Source organism: Oncorhynchus kisutch, linkage group LG20, assembly GCF_002021735.2.
Source record: "Oncorhynchus kisutch isolate 150728-3 linkage group LG20, Okis_V2, whole genome shotgun sequence".
Taxonomy (NCBI): domain Eukaryota; kingdom Metazoa; phylum Chordata; class Actinopteri; order Salmoniformes; family Salmonidae; genus Oncorhynchus; species Oncorhynchus kisutch.
This window is the reverse complement of record NC_034193.2, coordinates 8,386,981-8,401,524: the sequence shown is the minus strand read 5'-3', so window position 1 is coordinate 8,401,524 and position 14,544 is coordinate 8,386,981. Positions and strand designations below refer to the sequence as shown.

The window sequence follows — 14,544 nt, the reverse complement described above, 5'->3', positions numbered from 1 at the left end:
CCACAGTTGATTTCTTCAAACCAAGCTGCTTACCTATTGCAGATTCAGTCTTCCCAGCCTGGTGCAGGTCTACAATTTTGTTTCTGGTGTCCTTTGACACCTCTTTGGTCTTGGCCATAGTGGAGTTTGGAGTGTGACTGTTTGAGGTTGTGGACAGGTGTCTTTTATACTGATAAATTCAAACAGGTGCCATTAATACAGGTAACGAGTGGAGGACAGAGGAGCCTCTTAAAGAAGAAGTTACAGGTCTGTGAGAGCCAGAAATCTTGCTTGTTTGTAGGTGACCAAATACTTATTTTCCACCATAATTTGCAAATAAATTCATTAAAAATCCTACAATGCGATTTTCAGGATTTTTTCCCCCTCATTTTGTCTGTCATAGTTGAAGTGTATCTATGATGAAAATTACAGGCCTCTCATCTTTTTAAGTGGGAGAACTTGCACAATTGGTGGCTGATTAAATAATTTTTTGCCCCGCTGTATAGATACAACATCCTGTTGAAACAAGACTTGTATAGCTCTACTGTTGAATGAATCGAATCTTTCCTACTGATGAGTCAACCGGGATAATCGTATGTTCTGAGGGTCAAGTCTTGACACGTTCCTAAATAATAAAGTAACACCGGAGGGAATGGCATTTAGTCTTGCATTTAGTCTTGCATTTAGTCTTGCAAAATCTTTAGGTGTTACAGGGATCTTGTAAAGTGATAACAATTCCTTATGATTAAGTAAAAGACCCTCTGCATTTACAAGTTGGCTCACCAATAGGATATTATTTCGGTAACCAATATCCTAAAACCAAAGAAGTATTTTTATACAATATGTTCCGATTATTCCAAATAATATCTGTGTGGAGAAAAATGATGCTTATAAATTAAGGACCAGGACAAGAATACCTGCGGATGAAAAGCAACTCCGCCAGCTTTCGTCCCAATGACAGACAGTATATGAAGTTTCGTTGTTTCCCAACTTCCCATAATGCTTCACTGTGATTGCCAGGCGTGAGAGCTGACTAATGCTGTTCTTGAAATGTTGCGCAGTTTACGCGTGTTTGGGAAAGTGCAGGGATATTTGATCCTGTTTACTGACACAAATCTAGTCCGGGGTTTTAGGGTACAAGAGTTAGATTGGCTCTTGACCAAGATGCTGGGTGGGACTCACTGTTGAATTGGACGTTTGTAAAAGCTCCACACTCCTTCCTGTTTGGGTAAGTTTCAGTCTCCGGCAGCACAATATGCTCGCTCTTTTGTTTCATACGAAGGGCCTAGCAAATTAGCTTAGCAAGCTAGCTAGGAAACCATAAATAAATCAAAGTTGATTGCTAGTTAGCTGTATCTAATAAATGCATCACTCCACCCCTCCGTGGTCTGCGGGAAATCAATCCCCACCGTGGAATGGCAATAACCAGCAAATATTCAAGGATTGTATTATTATAGCCAACAGCCAGTCACCCTTTATTTCACAATAAAATGACCTTATCCTATAAACTACAGATTAATTGGTTAGTTTAGAAGAGTATTAGAGAGGTGCAACTTTTACAAGGGACATTGTTTTGTGGTAAGCGTCTAACTACAGCTAGTTTAGTACATCGTGAACTGGTTACATTAACTAACCTAATCAAAACACGTATCCTATTTACATAGGTTAATCTGATAACTAACGAGGTAATGTTACTGTAACTCTTGTCGTCGCACGAATCATCCTTCACATTTGACTAGTTGTGGCTGGACTTGATGGAGTACAACTAAGACCGGAAGTGACGTTTCGTAACTGGTTAGGAGATCATTTGAGATAATCTTAACCCTTTCCCCAACCTTAACTAAAGTCTCCTAACCTGCCGTGTAACTTCTTCTAACCTGCTAGGAAAAAGTCCCCTCCGGTCGTAGCTGTACTCCTTAGTCAAAACCCATTTGACTGACGATTTTTCTTTTTTTAAAGGGAGCTGGATTGGGACAGTCAGCTGTCATTCCAGGTTACCGAAAGTTAGCTGTAGTTGGCTAAACATAAATGTAGTTGGCTAAACATAAATACATAAATGTAGTTGGCTAAACATAAATAAACAAATGTAGTTAGCTAAACATAAATGTATTTGTTTGTGAGAAGTTAGAGGTTCGAAGCCAGTTGGTAACTTTTGTTAGTTTCTTTTCTTATCGCATCTATTTTGGTGGATTTCCAGTAATTTATATACTTCTGATTTGGCCACTTTTCCCGAGTCTGCTTGATACTGTAGACGCAAGTACAAACGCGATACTTTGTTTGTTTACTCGTTTGTTGACCTGCCACTTAATTAATCTGCAACTAACGTTACATTACTTTGAACAGTAGTAACGGAAAACTAAGTGAACGCGGACAGCCAACGAAAAAACGTTAGAGGCACGTTTAGCATTTAGTTCTGACTTGTTTGCTTTCTAGTTAGCTATTTCGATATTTAGCTAGCTAAGTCTGTGATGTGCATTATCGCTAGCAGCTTGTTGTCTGTACTCTAGCTAGATAAAGTTGCAATCCACTGTTGACCAATGTGCTTGTTGATGATGGAACCCAATCTTGTCCTATATCCAGTCATGTTCTCACTTGAGGTCATCAAGATCATTTCAATTCCATGTATTTATCTAACCTTTCTGTATTTCTGCTCAATTTCAGTTGCTATGGAGCAACCGCTGGGGGACTCTGATGATTTAGAGCCACAGGACCTCTCCTCCACCCACAGCCTTCCCGCTGTGATGGACCTGACCAGAAAAGGTGAGGAATGCCTCTTGAAAGCCAACTCCATGGACGTCCTACAGGTGGTCAAGCCTCCCAGCTGGTACCCAAACTTCCCTGAGACTGACCACGACCACAGGCTTCAACCAGTAGACCAGATCCAGCCAGACAATGCCTTCTCCAACACTACAGTCACTCTCTCATATGTGAGCCGGTCTCATGTGTTCTCCCAGCAGCATCCCTCTCTCTCCCAGCAGCATCCCTCTCTCTCCCAGCAGCATCCCTCTCTCTCCCAGCAGCATCCCTCTCTCTCCCAGCAGCATCCCTCTCTCTCCCAGCAGCATCCCTCTCTCTCCCAGCAGCATCCCTCTCTCTCCCAGCAGCATCCCTCTCTCTCCCAGCAGCATCCCTCTCTCTCCCAGCAGCATCCCTCTCTCTCCCAGCAGCATTCCTCTCTCTCCCACCATCCCTCTCTCTACGGTGTCCCGTCGATCAGCAGGTTCTCAACAATGGATGGCTACCTGCAGCAGGTGGATAGGCCTCTGGGCTTCGCACCTCGGTCGGAAATGTTTGACTCTATCCCTCCAGCCCAGGTGGTGGGTGAGAATGTCGCAGGGGTGTGTCTGATGCAGCAGTCTCATGAAATCAATGGCCATCGAGTTGCCAGTAACGGAGGAGTGGAGAAATACAAGCCTCAACAGAGAGGGAGTTCAATTAAACACACTCTTTCTCAGGACCCAGTCAACAAAGGATTGCAGAATGGCCAGGGTAGTAGCAGCTGGTCCAACTCTGCCATCTGTATCGATTCCTCCCCAGAGTCTCTCACTACAGACATGGAGGATGGTCAGAGGGCTTCAGAGGTTCTCTTTCTCATCTCTAGAACAGAGGAGCCAGTCCTGATGCAGGACAGCAGGAGTCCCAGGGACCTGTGTTCTCCGAATAGGGACTATATCAGTCCTCTGGAGGACCCGGTCTCTCCCTCTGTCTCACTGGACGACGTAGAGGATGGGCTCATTCTGCCTCAGCCCTCCTGCTCACCCTGTGCATACAATTATTCACCAGACGACACGGCTGATACCTGCTGGGATGAGCTGGGGAAAGGAGGACCTGGGCTGTCTGCAGTACAGGGGACAAGGGCTAATGGTGAGAATACACCAAGGTTAGATTACAGCAAGGACTTCCAGCAGCCAGGACATAAACCCAAGACAGCTTCGGAGCCTATTGTTGATTTGACAGAAGACGAGAGCACTGTGCCAGAGGTTTCAGAAAAGAAACCCAAGCAGACAGCTGCTACTCACCTGAATGGTAATGTCAAGGTAGAGCAGAGGACTTCTGAGAGGAAACAACTTCCCCCTCGCTCTGGCAGGGGAACCAGGCTAGAGGCCATAGTGATGAATATAAACCCTAACTGGTATAAAGTATCTACTAAGAAGCCCAAGTCTCAGACGAATCCCCTGACCCAGAGCAGTCCATCTAAAGCCGGTGTTAGTCCTAACGAACAGACCTCATTTGTAGTGAAGAAGAAGGTCCAGAATAAAGCAGAGTCTAGCTGTGAGGAAGAGACTAAAGTACAGGCGGCAGCCTCACTGACCGGTCATATGGATAACATTTACACAAACACAGGCCGTTGCATAGAGTCTACCTCAGATCCGGAACATGCCCGTTTTTCGAAATACCCACACAACCACCGCACATCTCCGATAACCTCCAGTCTGCCCTTTGCTCCAGACAAAGATTTAGAGAAGGAGTCGGAACACAGAGAGTCAGGTCCCGAGCCCTCCTCTGAGGTGAATTTACTGACTGTATCGCCGTCACTTAAAACATCTCCAAAGAAACCCGGGAAGCATAAAGCTGAAACTACAAGCAGCGAAGCAGCTGCTCCCACAGCCAAAACAAGGAAGGTGACCCCTGCTCCCAAGAAGAAAAGGAAGAAACCCAGACTGGATCAGTCCTCAATATTCTCCCCTCGGGAGCCTGAGATCAAACTGAAATACATCAACTACAAGGAGGAGAAGAGGGACATGAGGGTGGACACGTTCTCTCCTTTCATCCACATAGAGCATAAGCCCTCCTCCACCTCCCCCGCCAACTGTACTGTCATCAACTACCCAGAGGAGGAGAAGCCCAGGCAGAATGGCCAGGGGCAACAGCAGGCTGGAAGTTCATTATCCAGGGGTTTCATCCCAGGGGCTGTACCCTCCACTTCCTGCCTCCAGCTGGGCCGTATCTCCACCCACAGCCAATACCACAGCTCCCTGGTCTGCTGCCTGTGTGGAGGCTCGGCTAACGCCATGGACCTTGGGGACCTCCACGGGCCATACTACCCTGAGGGATACAGACCCAGCACTGAAGCCCCAGCTAGCAAACCAGGCCTCAAAGAAGAGGAGGATCTCAGTGACTCTGACTCATCCTGCAGCGTGAGAGGCCGGGGTAGAAAGTGTGCAATGGTCCCCTGGCCCCACAAACCTGACCCCCGGCTGAAACGGGAGGGCCTGCTGGGGCGGTGGACCAGTGACAGCGACCCCTCAGGCAGCCCTGGAGCTAAGAGGGTCAGGATTGAGGTTGGGCCTTCGGTAACATCTGGGTCCAGGGCTGCAGTGGATGACTGGTATGTTCCCCCGGTGGTGCCTCTGGACCAATGTGAGTACTGGCTCCACGAGGACTGCAGCATCTGGTCTGCAGGTGTGTTCCTGGTGAAGGGAAGGGTCTACGGCCTGGAAGAGGCAGTCAAGGTGGCTCAGAAGACGGTAAGTGTAAATCCTGCAGGATAAAAACATGTCTTTATTGATGTATGATTTGGGGTGAATATATAGTGATCTTCCATGAGGACTATGTCTGCTGTTGTAACAGTCTGTTCACTATTTTTACACTTAGTTCGTATGTAACAGTGCTACAACTCTGTCAAACAATGTCAAATCAAGTTTTATTGGTCACAAACGCGTGTTTAGCAGATGTTATTGCAGGTGTAGCGAAATGTACCCGAAATGTAAACTACTGTAGCAGCTTGTCTTTGGTCTTGGCCCGCAACACGAGAACCAATTCATTGTAATTTCATGTTTTCAGACGTGTTCTCGATGCCATAACCCAGGTGCCACGTTGGGCTGCTTCATCAAAGGATGCCCCAACAAGTATCACTACAGGTGTTCCCTACAGTCAGGTGAGTCTCCTCTGTCCTTATCCCTGTCCCCTACCGGGACCATTGGGTGAGTCTCCTTGTCTCACAGATGTGTCTTGAGACTAGATTTGATAGAAAATGTTATTATTTGAGACTTGACTTCGGAGCGTCAAGACTCTGGACGTATTTTGTGGCACAGTCTCTGTGGATAACTCTCCATGCAGCCAGAGGCAGTAGCCACAGCATTGCCCTTAGAATAAAAACGGCAACCGATTGGCTTATGAAATGCACACTCTGACCTCTGATTGGTCCAGCAAGCTGTCAATCAACAAAGGTCCAGTGCGCTAGAGAACAGATTGCTGATTTGTTGTACAGCTATAAAATCAAATCAAATCAAATTTTATTTGTCACATACACATGGTTAGCAGATGTTAATGCGAGTGTAGCGAAATGCTTGTGCTTCTAGTTCCGACAATGCAGTAATAACGAACAAGTAATCTAACTAACAATTCCAAAAAACTACTGTCTTATACACAGTGTAAGGGGATAAAGAATATGTACATAAGGATATATGAATGAGTGATGGTACAGAGCAGCATAGGCAAGATACAGTAGGTGATATCGAGTACAGTATATACATATGAGATGAGTATGTAAACCAAGTGGCATAGTTAAAGTGGCTAGTGATACATGTATTACATAAGGATGCAGTCGATGATATAGAGTACAGTATCTACGTATGCATATGAGATGAATAATGTAGGGTAAGTAACATTATATAAGGTAGCATTGTTTAAAGTGGCTAGTGATATATTTACATCATTTCCCATCAATTCCCATGATTAAAGTGGCTGGAGTAGAGTCAGTGTCATTGACAGTGTGTTGGCAGTAGCCACTCAATGTTAGTGGTGGCTGTTTAACAGTCTGATGGCCTTGAGATAGAAGCTGTTTTTCAGTCTCTCGGTCCCAGCTTTGATGCACCTGTACTGACCTCGCCTTCTGGATGACAGCGGGGTGAACAGGCAGTGGCTCGGGTGGTTGATGTCCTTGATGATCTTTATGGCCTTCCTGTAGCATCGGGTGGTGTAGGTGTCCTGGAGGGCAGGTAGTTTGCCCCCGGTGATGCGTTGTGCAGACCTCACTACCCTCTGGAGAGCCTTACGGTTGAGGGCGGTGCAGTTGCCATACCAGGCGGTGATACAGCCCGCCAGGATGCTCTCGATGCATCTGTAGAAGTTTGTGAGTGCTTTTGGTGACAAGCCAAACTTGATGATTGAGTTGGAGGCGTGCGTGGCCACGCAGTCGTGGGTGAACAGGGAGTACAGGAGAGGGCTCAGAACGCACCCTTGTGGGGCCCCAGTGTTGAGGATCAGCGGGGAGGAGATGTTGTTGCCTACCCTCACCACCTGGGGGCGGCCCGTCAGGAAGTCCAGTACCCAGTTGCACAGGGCGGGGTCGAGACCCAGGGTACAGGAACAATGGTGGCCCTCTTGAAGCATGTGGGAACGGCAGACTGGTATAGGGATTGATTGAATATGTCCGTAAACACACCGGCCAGCTGGTCTATAGGATTGGGTGCAGTGCAAATGTGAAATTGTAGGGAGAGAGGATTGCCATAATAAATGTCCGGCTCCAAAAACGGTTTACTTTGCAAGCTCACCAGCAATGGGGCGTCAAGACACACTTACTAGCACATTGTCTACTGATCTTTTGTTACGGCCTATGTAAAAAAAAAAGTATATATTTTTGTTGTGCATAATAGGAGCATGTATGCATTGAAATAGGCTCCGTGGCCTGCGTGCCGCACTTTGGAGTCAGTACATTGAGTAACATAATCATTGTTCCATTTATTAATGGTGATTATTCATAAGCAATCTATACTGAACAGACATATATAAACGCGACGTGCAACAATATCAACGAGTTCAGTGAGTTACAGTTTCATGTAAGCAAATCGGTCAATTGAAATGAATTAATTAGGCCCTAATCTATGGATTTCACAGGGCAGCCATGGGTGGGCCTGGGAGGTCATAGGCCCACCCACTGGGGATACAGGCCCAGCCAATCAGAATACGTTTTTCCACACAAAATATTGTGTCTGTGTTCAGAAGAAGTCTGATCTGGAGGTCCTGGGCTGGCGTGGTTACATGTGGTTACACGTGGGATCTGGGAACTAGCTAACTGGTCTGTAACCTGACTCGTTATGTCTAGGGATCTGTGACCCTGCTAACTGGTCTGTAACCTGACTCGTTATGTCTAGGGATCTGCGACCCAGCTAACTGGTCTGTAACCTGACTCGTTATGTCTAGGGATCTGCGGCCCAGCTAACTGGTCTGTAACCTGACTCGTTATGTCTAGGGATCTGCGGCCCAGCTAACTGGTCTGTAACCTGACTCGTTATGTCTAGGGATCTGCGGCCTAGCTAACTGGTCTGTAACCTGACTCGTTATGTCTAGGGATCTGCGACCCAGCTAACTGGTCTGTAACCTGACTCGTTATGTCTAGGGATCTGCGACCCAGCTAACTGGTCTGTAACCTGACTCGTTATGTCTAGGGATCTGCGACCCAGCTAACTGGTCTGTAACCTGACTCGTTATGTCTAGGGATCTGCGACCCAGCTAACTGGTCTGTAACCTGACTCGTTATGTCTAGGGATCTGCGACCCAGCTAACTGGTCTGTAACCTGACTCGTTAGGTCTAGGGATCTGCGGCCTAGCTAACTGGTCTGTAACCTGACTCGTTATGTCTAGGGATCTGCGACCCAGCTAACCGGTCTGTAACATGACTCGTTATGTCTAGGGATCTGTGACCCAGCTAACTGGTCTGTAACCTGACTCGTTATGTCTAGGGATCTGCGACCCAGCTAACTGGTCTGTAACCTGACTCGTTATGTCTAGGAATCTGCGGCCTAGCTAACTGGTCTGTAACCTGACTCGTTATGTCTAGGGATCTGTGACCCAGCTAACTGGTCTGTAACCTGACTCGTTATGTCTAGGGATCTGTAACCTGAATGAATGTGCATTTATGTGAGAAATCATGCGACCAGGTGTTGAATATACATGTACCCAGGGAGAGAGCAACTTTACCTTGGTCCAGGGCCAGCTCTGTTTCTCTTGACCTCTAGGTCGGCCAGTCCAGGATTATTTGTTCAAACATAGATATGTACATAAAGGGTAATTTAATCCCAAACGAAAGAGTCAAAACAAAAGGAATGGCCTTCGGGCCATCAAACACAAACAGCAGCCTCACGGCTTGCCAGCCGGGACACTGACTGGCTGTAATTGGCAGCAGCGGATGTGCTAGACCCAGTTAATGCCCCCTGGGGGATGGAGTGTGAAGTGTATCCTGGATCGTGTGTTTGTCTGTGTCCTAACACTAACCTCCCCCCCTATATTATAACACTAGTACTGTGTTTGTAAAACGGTAATGCCACCCCAGGTGTGTGTGTGTGTGTGTGTGTGTGTGTGTGTGTGTGTGTGTGGAGGCTCTATCTGTAGCCGGTTGATGTGTGTGTGTGTGTGTGTGTGTGTGTGGAGGCTCTATCTGTAGCCGGTTGATGTGTGTGTGTGTGTGGAGGCTCTATCTGTAGCCGGTTGGTGTGTGTGTGTGTGTGGAGGCTCGTTCAGCTGCTGTTTTGCTCTTGATCAGTCTCCTTCATTGATCCTAGCATTTTTCTCCCCACACAGACTGTGTCCTCAATGAAGAGAACTTCTCCATGAAATGCACCAAACACAAGGTATGGACGGTGGATTTTAAATGAAGTGGCTGCTTGGTTCGACCCTCACTAAGCCGATCTCATTCACTCACTCAGTTGCTGTCAGTGTTTTCTGTCTCACTCTACAACGTCTTTTTGTGAAAGCTTTTGCTTGGTATGGAACTGACAATTTAGCAATCCTACCGTTTTTTTTAACGATTTTTATTGTGCATCGCTAAGATGAAGTTGCTTCATGCTGAGGCTGACTACACAGCCCTACTGCATGATGTTAACTGTCCTAGAACATCAGAATGGAAGTCGGGATTGAATTTCTCCAGCACTCAACCACTGTGATGTATTGTAGTGCATAGTACACTGTTCCCTTTTTGGTTTTTCTGTGTGTTACTGGGATTTTTTTTGTCTCTTCCCACCTAGAACAAGTCGTTCCAAGGCCTTCCTGGGAGCAGAAGAGACAACCGGTGACACAACCAGAAGACAGACTTGATTACACATGGCTAGTTGTTCTCTTTCACATTTATACATGACAACACCATCTCTTTTCTGGTTGTTGTCCCCTTTATTTCAGCGTTACTGGCCTGCGTGTGAGTCACACATCTGTTAGTGTTTTTACATATTCTAACAGTCTTCTTTGATCACAATGATGGTAATAGGATATTTCTGTTTTATATCCAAATTGCTAAATGTTATGTCTTTGTTTGAAAACAATAGGTATATATTTTTTCTTCCATCCTGTGGCGTTACGAGGGGGTTTCTCCTGTGAACCCGGTAACTGTGGCAACGCTGTAACTGTCCTCTGGATTGACAGCTGGGCTGGGGCCGGAATGCAAAACACCCACAAACCTTAAACTGGCTTTCTGCACCTCTGCTACCTTTCCTGTTATCTTCGCCACATAAAGCACTGCGAAGACTAAGCAGGAGACCAAGGCTGTCCTAATGTTCTGCCGCCTCTCCTGGTTCTGGACTGACTGCCAGCGGTGGGTTGTAGATGGGCCAATGACTGAACAGAAGAGTTGGGAGCAGGGCCCAATGCCACCATTTGATTGAAGATAGCACGTGTTTAGCTTATAGCTTATGGCTAAACACGTGCTATCGCTTTAATTATTTATTAGGAAAAAGGATTCTCCCTTTTTTTAAAAATTGAAATGTTGGAGATATTTAATTTTATAAAGCTTTTTAAAGTATGTAATTTATATTTTGGCTTATTTATTTTGGGGATCTTGTGGCTTTAGTTTTTTACTTTGCCATTGACTCAGAGGTGTGTTTGTAGACTGCACTTGGTAGAGGAGCTGGTGGTTGTATAGTGGAGGTGTGTTTGTAGACTGCACTTGGTAGAGGAGCTGGTGGTCGTATAGTGGAGGTGTGTTTGTAGACTGCACTTGGTAGAGGAGCTGGTGGTCGTATAGTGGAGGTGTGTTTGTAGACTGCATTTGGTAGAGGAGCTGGTGGTCGTATAGCGGAGGTGTGTTTCTATGCATCGAAGTTATGAGTGAGAACCTCAACACTGAAGACTGCACTTGGTAGAGGAGCTGGTGGTCGTATAGCAGTGGTGTGGAGACTGGTGCAGAATGGTTTATCGACAGAACCATATCTGATTACAATACAGGTACCTGAGATCTATTCATAAAGACCATACTTTACTACATGGGATGAAAAATAATGCCAGATTCATCTGATTTTAGTTCTGAGGGTGTGACGAGCCATTTCAACTGATTCTACTTGCCCTTTTTCTTTCTCATTTGATGGTGATATTAATCATTGAGGGTTAACTGTTTCTTACCTGTATCGTATATTCATTTTGTGAATGTACTTCCTCTACTGAGGGATGTTGCTGAAAGCACTTTGGAGTGGCACTTTAATGTACGGAACTGTTAAATCATATAAAGTTAAGGCATGTATGCATAACCCTCACCAAAGTGGACTCACCCTGGCCTGTAGCATCTAATCCACGACTCGCCCCCACATACAGTGCATTCAGGAAGTATTCAGACCCCTTGACTTTTTTTTCCACATTTTGTTACATTATTCAAAAATTGATTCCCCCAAAACATCCCCCTCACCAATCTACACACAATACCCCGTAATGACAAAGCAAAAACAGGTGTTTAGACATTTTTACGAATGTATTAAAAATGAACTGAAATGTTACATTTCCCCACATCGTGATGCTACCCCCATTCTTCACCATAGGGATTGTGCCAGGTTTCCTCCAGACGTGACACTTGGCATTCAGGCCAAATAGTTAAATCTTGGTTTCATCAGACCAGAGAATCTTGTTTCTCATGGTCTGAGTTTTTAGGTGCCTTTTGGTAAACTCCCAAGCGGGCTGTCATGTGCTTTTTTTACTGAGGAGTGGCTTCCATCTGGCCACTCTACCATAAAGGCCTAATTGGTGGAGTGCTGCAGAGATGGTTGTCCTTCTGGATGGCCCTCCCATCTCTACAGAGGAACTCTGGAGCTCTGTCAGTGACCATCAGGTTTTTGGTCACCTCCCTGACCCAAGGCCCTTCTCCCCTGATTGCTCAGTTTGGCCAGGTGGCCAGCTCTAGGAAGAGTCTTGGTGGTTCCAAACTTCTTCCATTTAAGAATGATGGAGGCCACTGTGTTCTTGGGGACATTCAGTGCTGCAGACATTTTTTTGGTACCTTTACCCAGATCTGTACCTCGACACAATCCTGTCTCGGCGCGCCTTTCCAAATCATATCCAATCAATTGAATTTACCACAGGTGGATTCCAATCAAGTTGTAGAAACATCTCAAGGATGATCAATGGAAACAGGATGCACACGGGCAAAATTGGGTCTCATAGCAAAGGGTTTGAATACGTATGTAAAAAAGGTATTTCTGTTTTTAATTTTTAATACGTTTGTAAACATTTCTAAAAACCTGTTTCTTTGTCATAATGGGTTATTGTGTGTCGATTGGGAATTATTTATGACGTTTTAGAATAAGGCTGTCATGTGGATAAATTCAAGGGGTCTGAATACTTTCTGAATGCACTGTTATCGTTAGTATCATCAGTACAGAGAACTTGTTTGTTTCATTGACACCATGGCTTTATCGATCTCGCTGGTGCAGCTGTCAGAGACTAAAGTGATTGGTCCACACATCTTCATTACCAGTCATGTGCTCTGAACTTTCCTCGGCTGTTTTTACTGGGACTCATTTTACATTTTAGTTTATTTTCTTGAATTACATTTACAAAGATGGTAGTTCAAGCCAACACTTCCATTACCCACAATACCTTACACATGCATCATATGTTTAAACAATGGCACTTTTTTTATTTTGTTTTTATGTACATCAATTGATGTAAACTGACTTGATTTTAGATCAGCTCTACGTCTGTAGAATTCCACTAAGTATAGACCCGTAGCGCTACAGTCGGTCTCTAGTTTCTAACTGTCTACCACATGTTTGGGTTTACATGATCCTTTACCGGGTAGCAGTTGATTTTGGTTAGCATGGTCGTGTTCTTCCTTCTCCTTTTCATCTGTCTGGCTGAACTCCTCTCTCTTTCTCTTCTAAACTACTGTCTTTCTCCTCACCAGCTTTGGTGCAGGGACAAATCAGTCAGTGTTCATGATGTTGTCTTCTGTTGCATCAACACAACTAACCAGGGCAGCTACCCTGCGCCTTCTGCTGTAGATGTCAACAGCAGGTCTGATAGACCTGTACATTTAAGAGATGTCACTGTGGTCGTCGTCTCTGTTTGTGCTTTTCCGTTGTGGCAATAGGGGCATTGTGTTTCTGTCCGAGTCCTGTGAAGTCAGTCTGTCTGTACAGGGAGCCCAGAACAGCAGTGATGATGAATTTTAAAGCAGGCCTACTCCCTGGGAGAGGATTCCCTACACAGCAGGAGATGTGTGGGTGTGTTCCAATATCCACACTTATATAGCACCTAGAATAAAGCAATGTATTGGGTATGTGTTCTAAGTGGTATTCTAGTATAGCTACACATCAGAAACTATTCTACCTAGCAACACGGCTGTCTTTTTTTTTCTCTCTCTCTGTTTTTGTTCTCTGTGCTGCAGGGAAACAGATTTGTATCCAATACTGAGCTAAATGATCGCCAGCCACTTTCCTTAATTGCTGATGTTGCTGCTTTTAATCAAACCGATGCGTTGTACCAAATATGACTTTTGGACTATCATTTCCATGGTTGTGAAATGTGTTTTTGGTTTGTAATGTTATAATGTGTCCGTGTCTAAATCTCAGGGCTGAGTCTCTCTAATTATTCTAATGATATTATTTATCACATATTGACTAACTGGAGCAATGTTAATATTGAGTTGCACCCCCCACCCCTATGTTGACTCCATTGTGCCCCACTGTTGTGTCAAGTCAAGTTGACTGGATGTCCTTTGGCTGGTGGACCATTAATGATAAACGGGAAACTGTTGTGTGGAAAAACCAGTGGCGTTGCAGTTCTTGACACAAACCCGGTGCACCTACTACCACACCCCCGTTCAAAGGCACTTCAATCTTGCCTCTTGCCCAGTCACCCTCTGAATTGCTCACAAACACAATTCATGTCTCTATATTGTCTCGAGGCTTAAAAATACTTTAACCGGTCTCCTCCCCTTCATCTACACTGATTTGAAGTGGATTTAACACACTGACATGTAAGGGATCATAGCTTTCACCTGGATTTACCTGGTCATTCTGTCAAGGAAAGAGCAGGTGTTCTTAATGTTTTGTGTGCTCGGTGTACAGTACTGGTTAAAAACCTTTTCCCTCGCAGTTCCAATGCCTTTATCTGTGTTGTCAACCAAAACACCACTGACTGACGTTTTGACAAGGACTGCCAACGCGAATGTCACTTCTCATCTCTCCTTTTATTTTACGGCAACAATACAGATGCTATTTTGTACTTTGTGGCTTACCTCAGCGTAACAGAGGTAAATGTAACTTAAATAAATATTTTGTAAAAAACCCTCTTTTTTTTTTTGTGTGTAAGTCCTGATTTTTAATAGTAACGTTATATAGATCAAGCTTCTCATCGTCTTTAGACTCT

The 14,544-nt window shown here is 45.1% G+C and overlaps 1 protein-coding gene across 3 annotated transcripts; it reads left to right on the top strand.

The window, feature by feature from the left end:
- Positions 1–976: 976 nt before the first annotated feature.
- Positions 977–14,467, top strand: LOC109865869 (transcription factor 20). Of its 3 annotated transcripts, none has more exons than XR_002251629.2 (6): positions 977–1,207; positions 2,641–5,447; positions 5,764–5,857; positions 9,502–9,551; positions 9,945–10,785; positions 10,837–14,467. XR_002251629.2 is itself a non-coding variant. In XM_020454354.2 (5 exons), exons 2-5 carry the CDS (start codon positions 2,646–2,648, stop codon positions 9,990–9,992), a joined length of 2,994 nt encoding a protein of 997 aa, XP_020309943.2. In that variant the 5' UTR covers positions 977–1,207; positions 2,641–2,645; the 3' UTR covers positions 9,993–14,467. The 3 variants fall into 3 exon arrangements, 1 of the variants encoding a protein (XP_020309943.2); XR_004204473.1 differs by having other exon boundaries at positions 9,945–10,938; positions 10,990–14,467; XM_020454354.2 differs by having other exon boundaries at positions 9,945–14,467.
- Positions 14,468–14,544: the final 77 nt, after the last annotated feature.

Bases quoted from the DNA above. Each gene is read 5' to 3' on its own strand.
- LOC109865869 (XM_020454354.2), top strand. From the start codon at position 2,646: ATGGAGCAACCGCTGGGGGACTCTGATGATTTAGAGCCACAGGACCTC. The intron at 5,448-5,763 runs GTAAGTGTAAAT...TCATGTTTTCAG, and splicing joins TCAAGGTGGCTCAGAAGACG to ACGTGTTCTCGATGCCATAA. The intron at 9,552-9,944 runs GTATGGACGGTG...CTTCCCACCTAG, and splicing joins TGAAATGCACCAAACACAAG to AACAAGTCGTTCCAAGGCCT.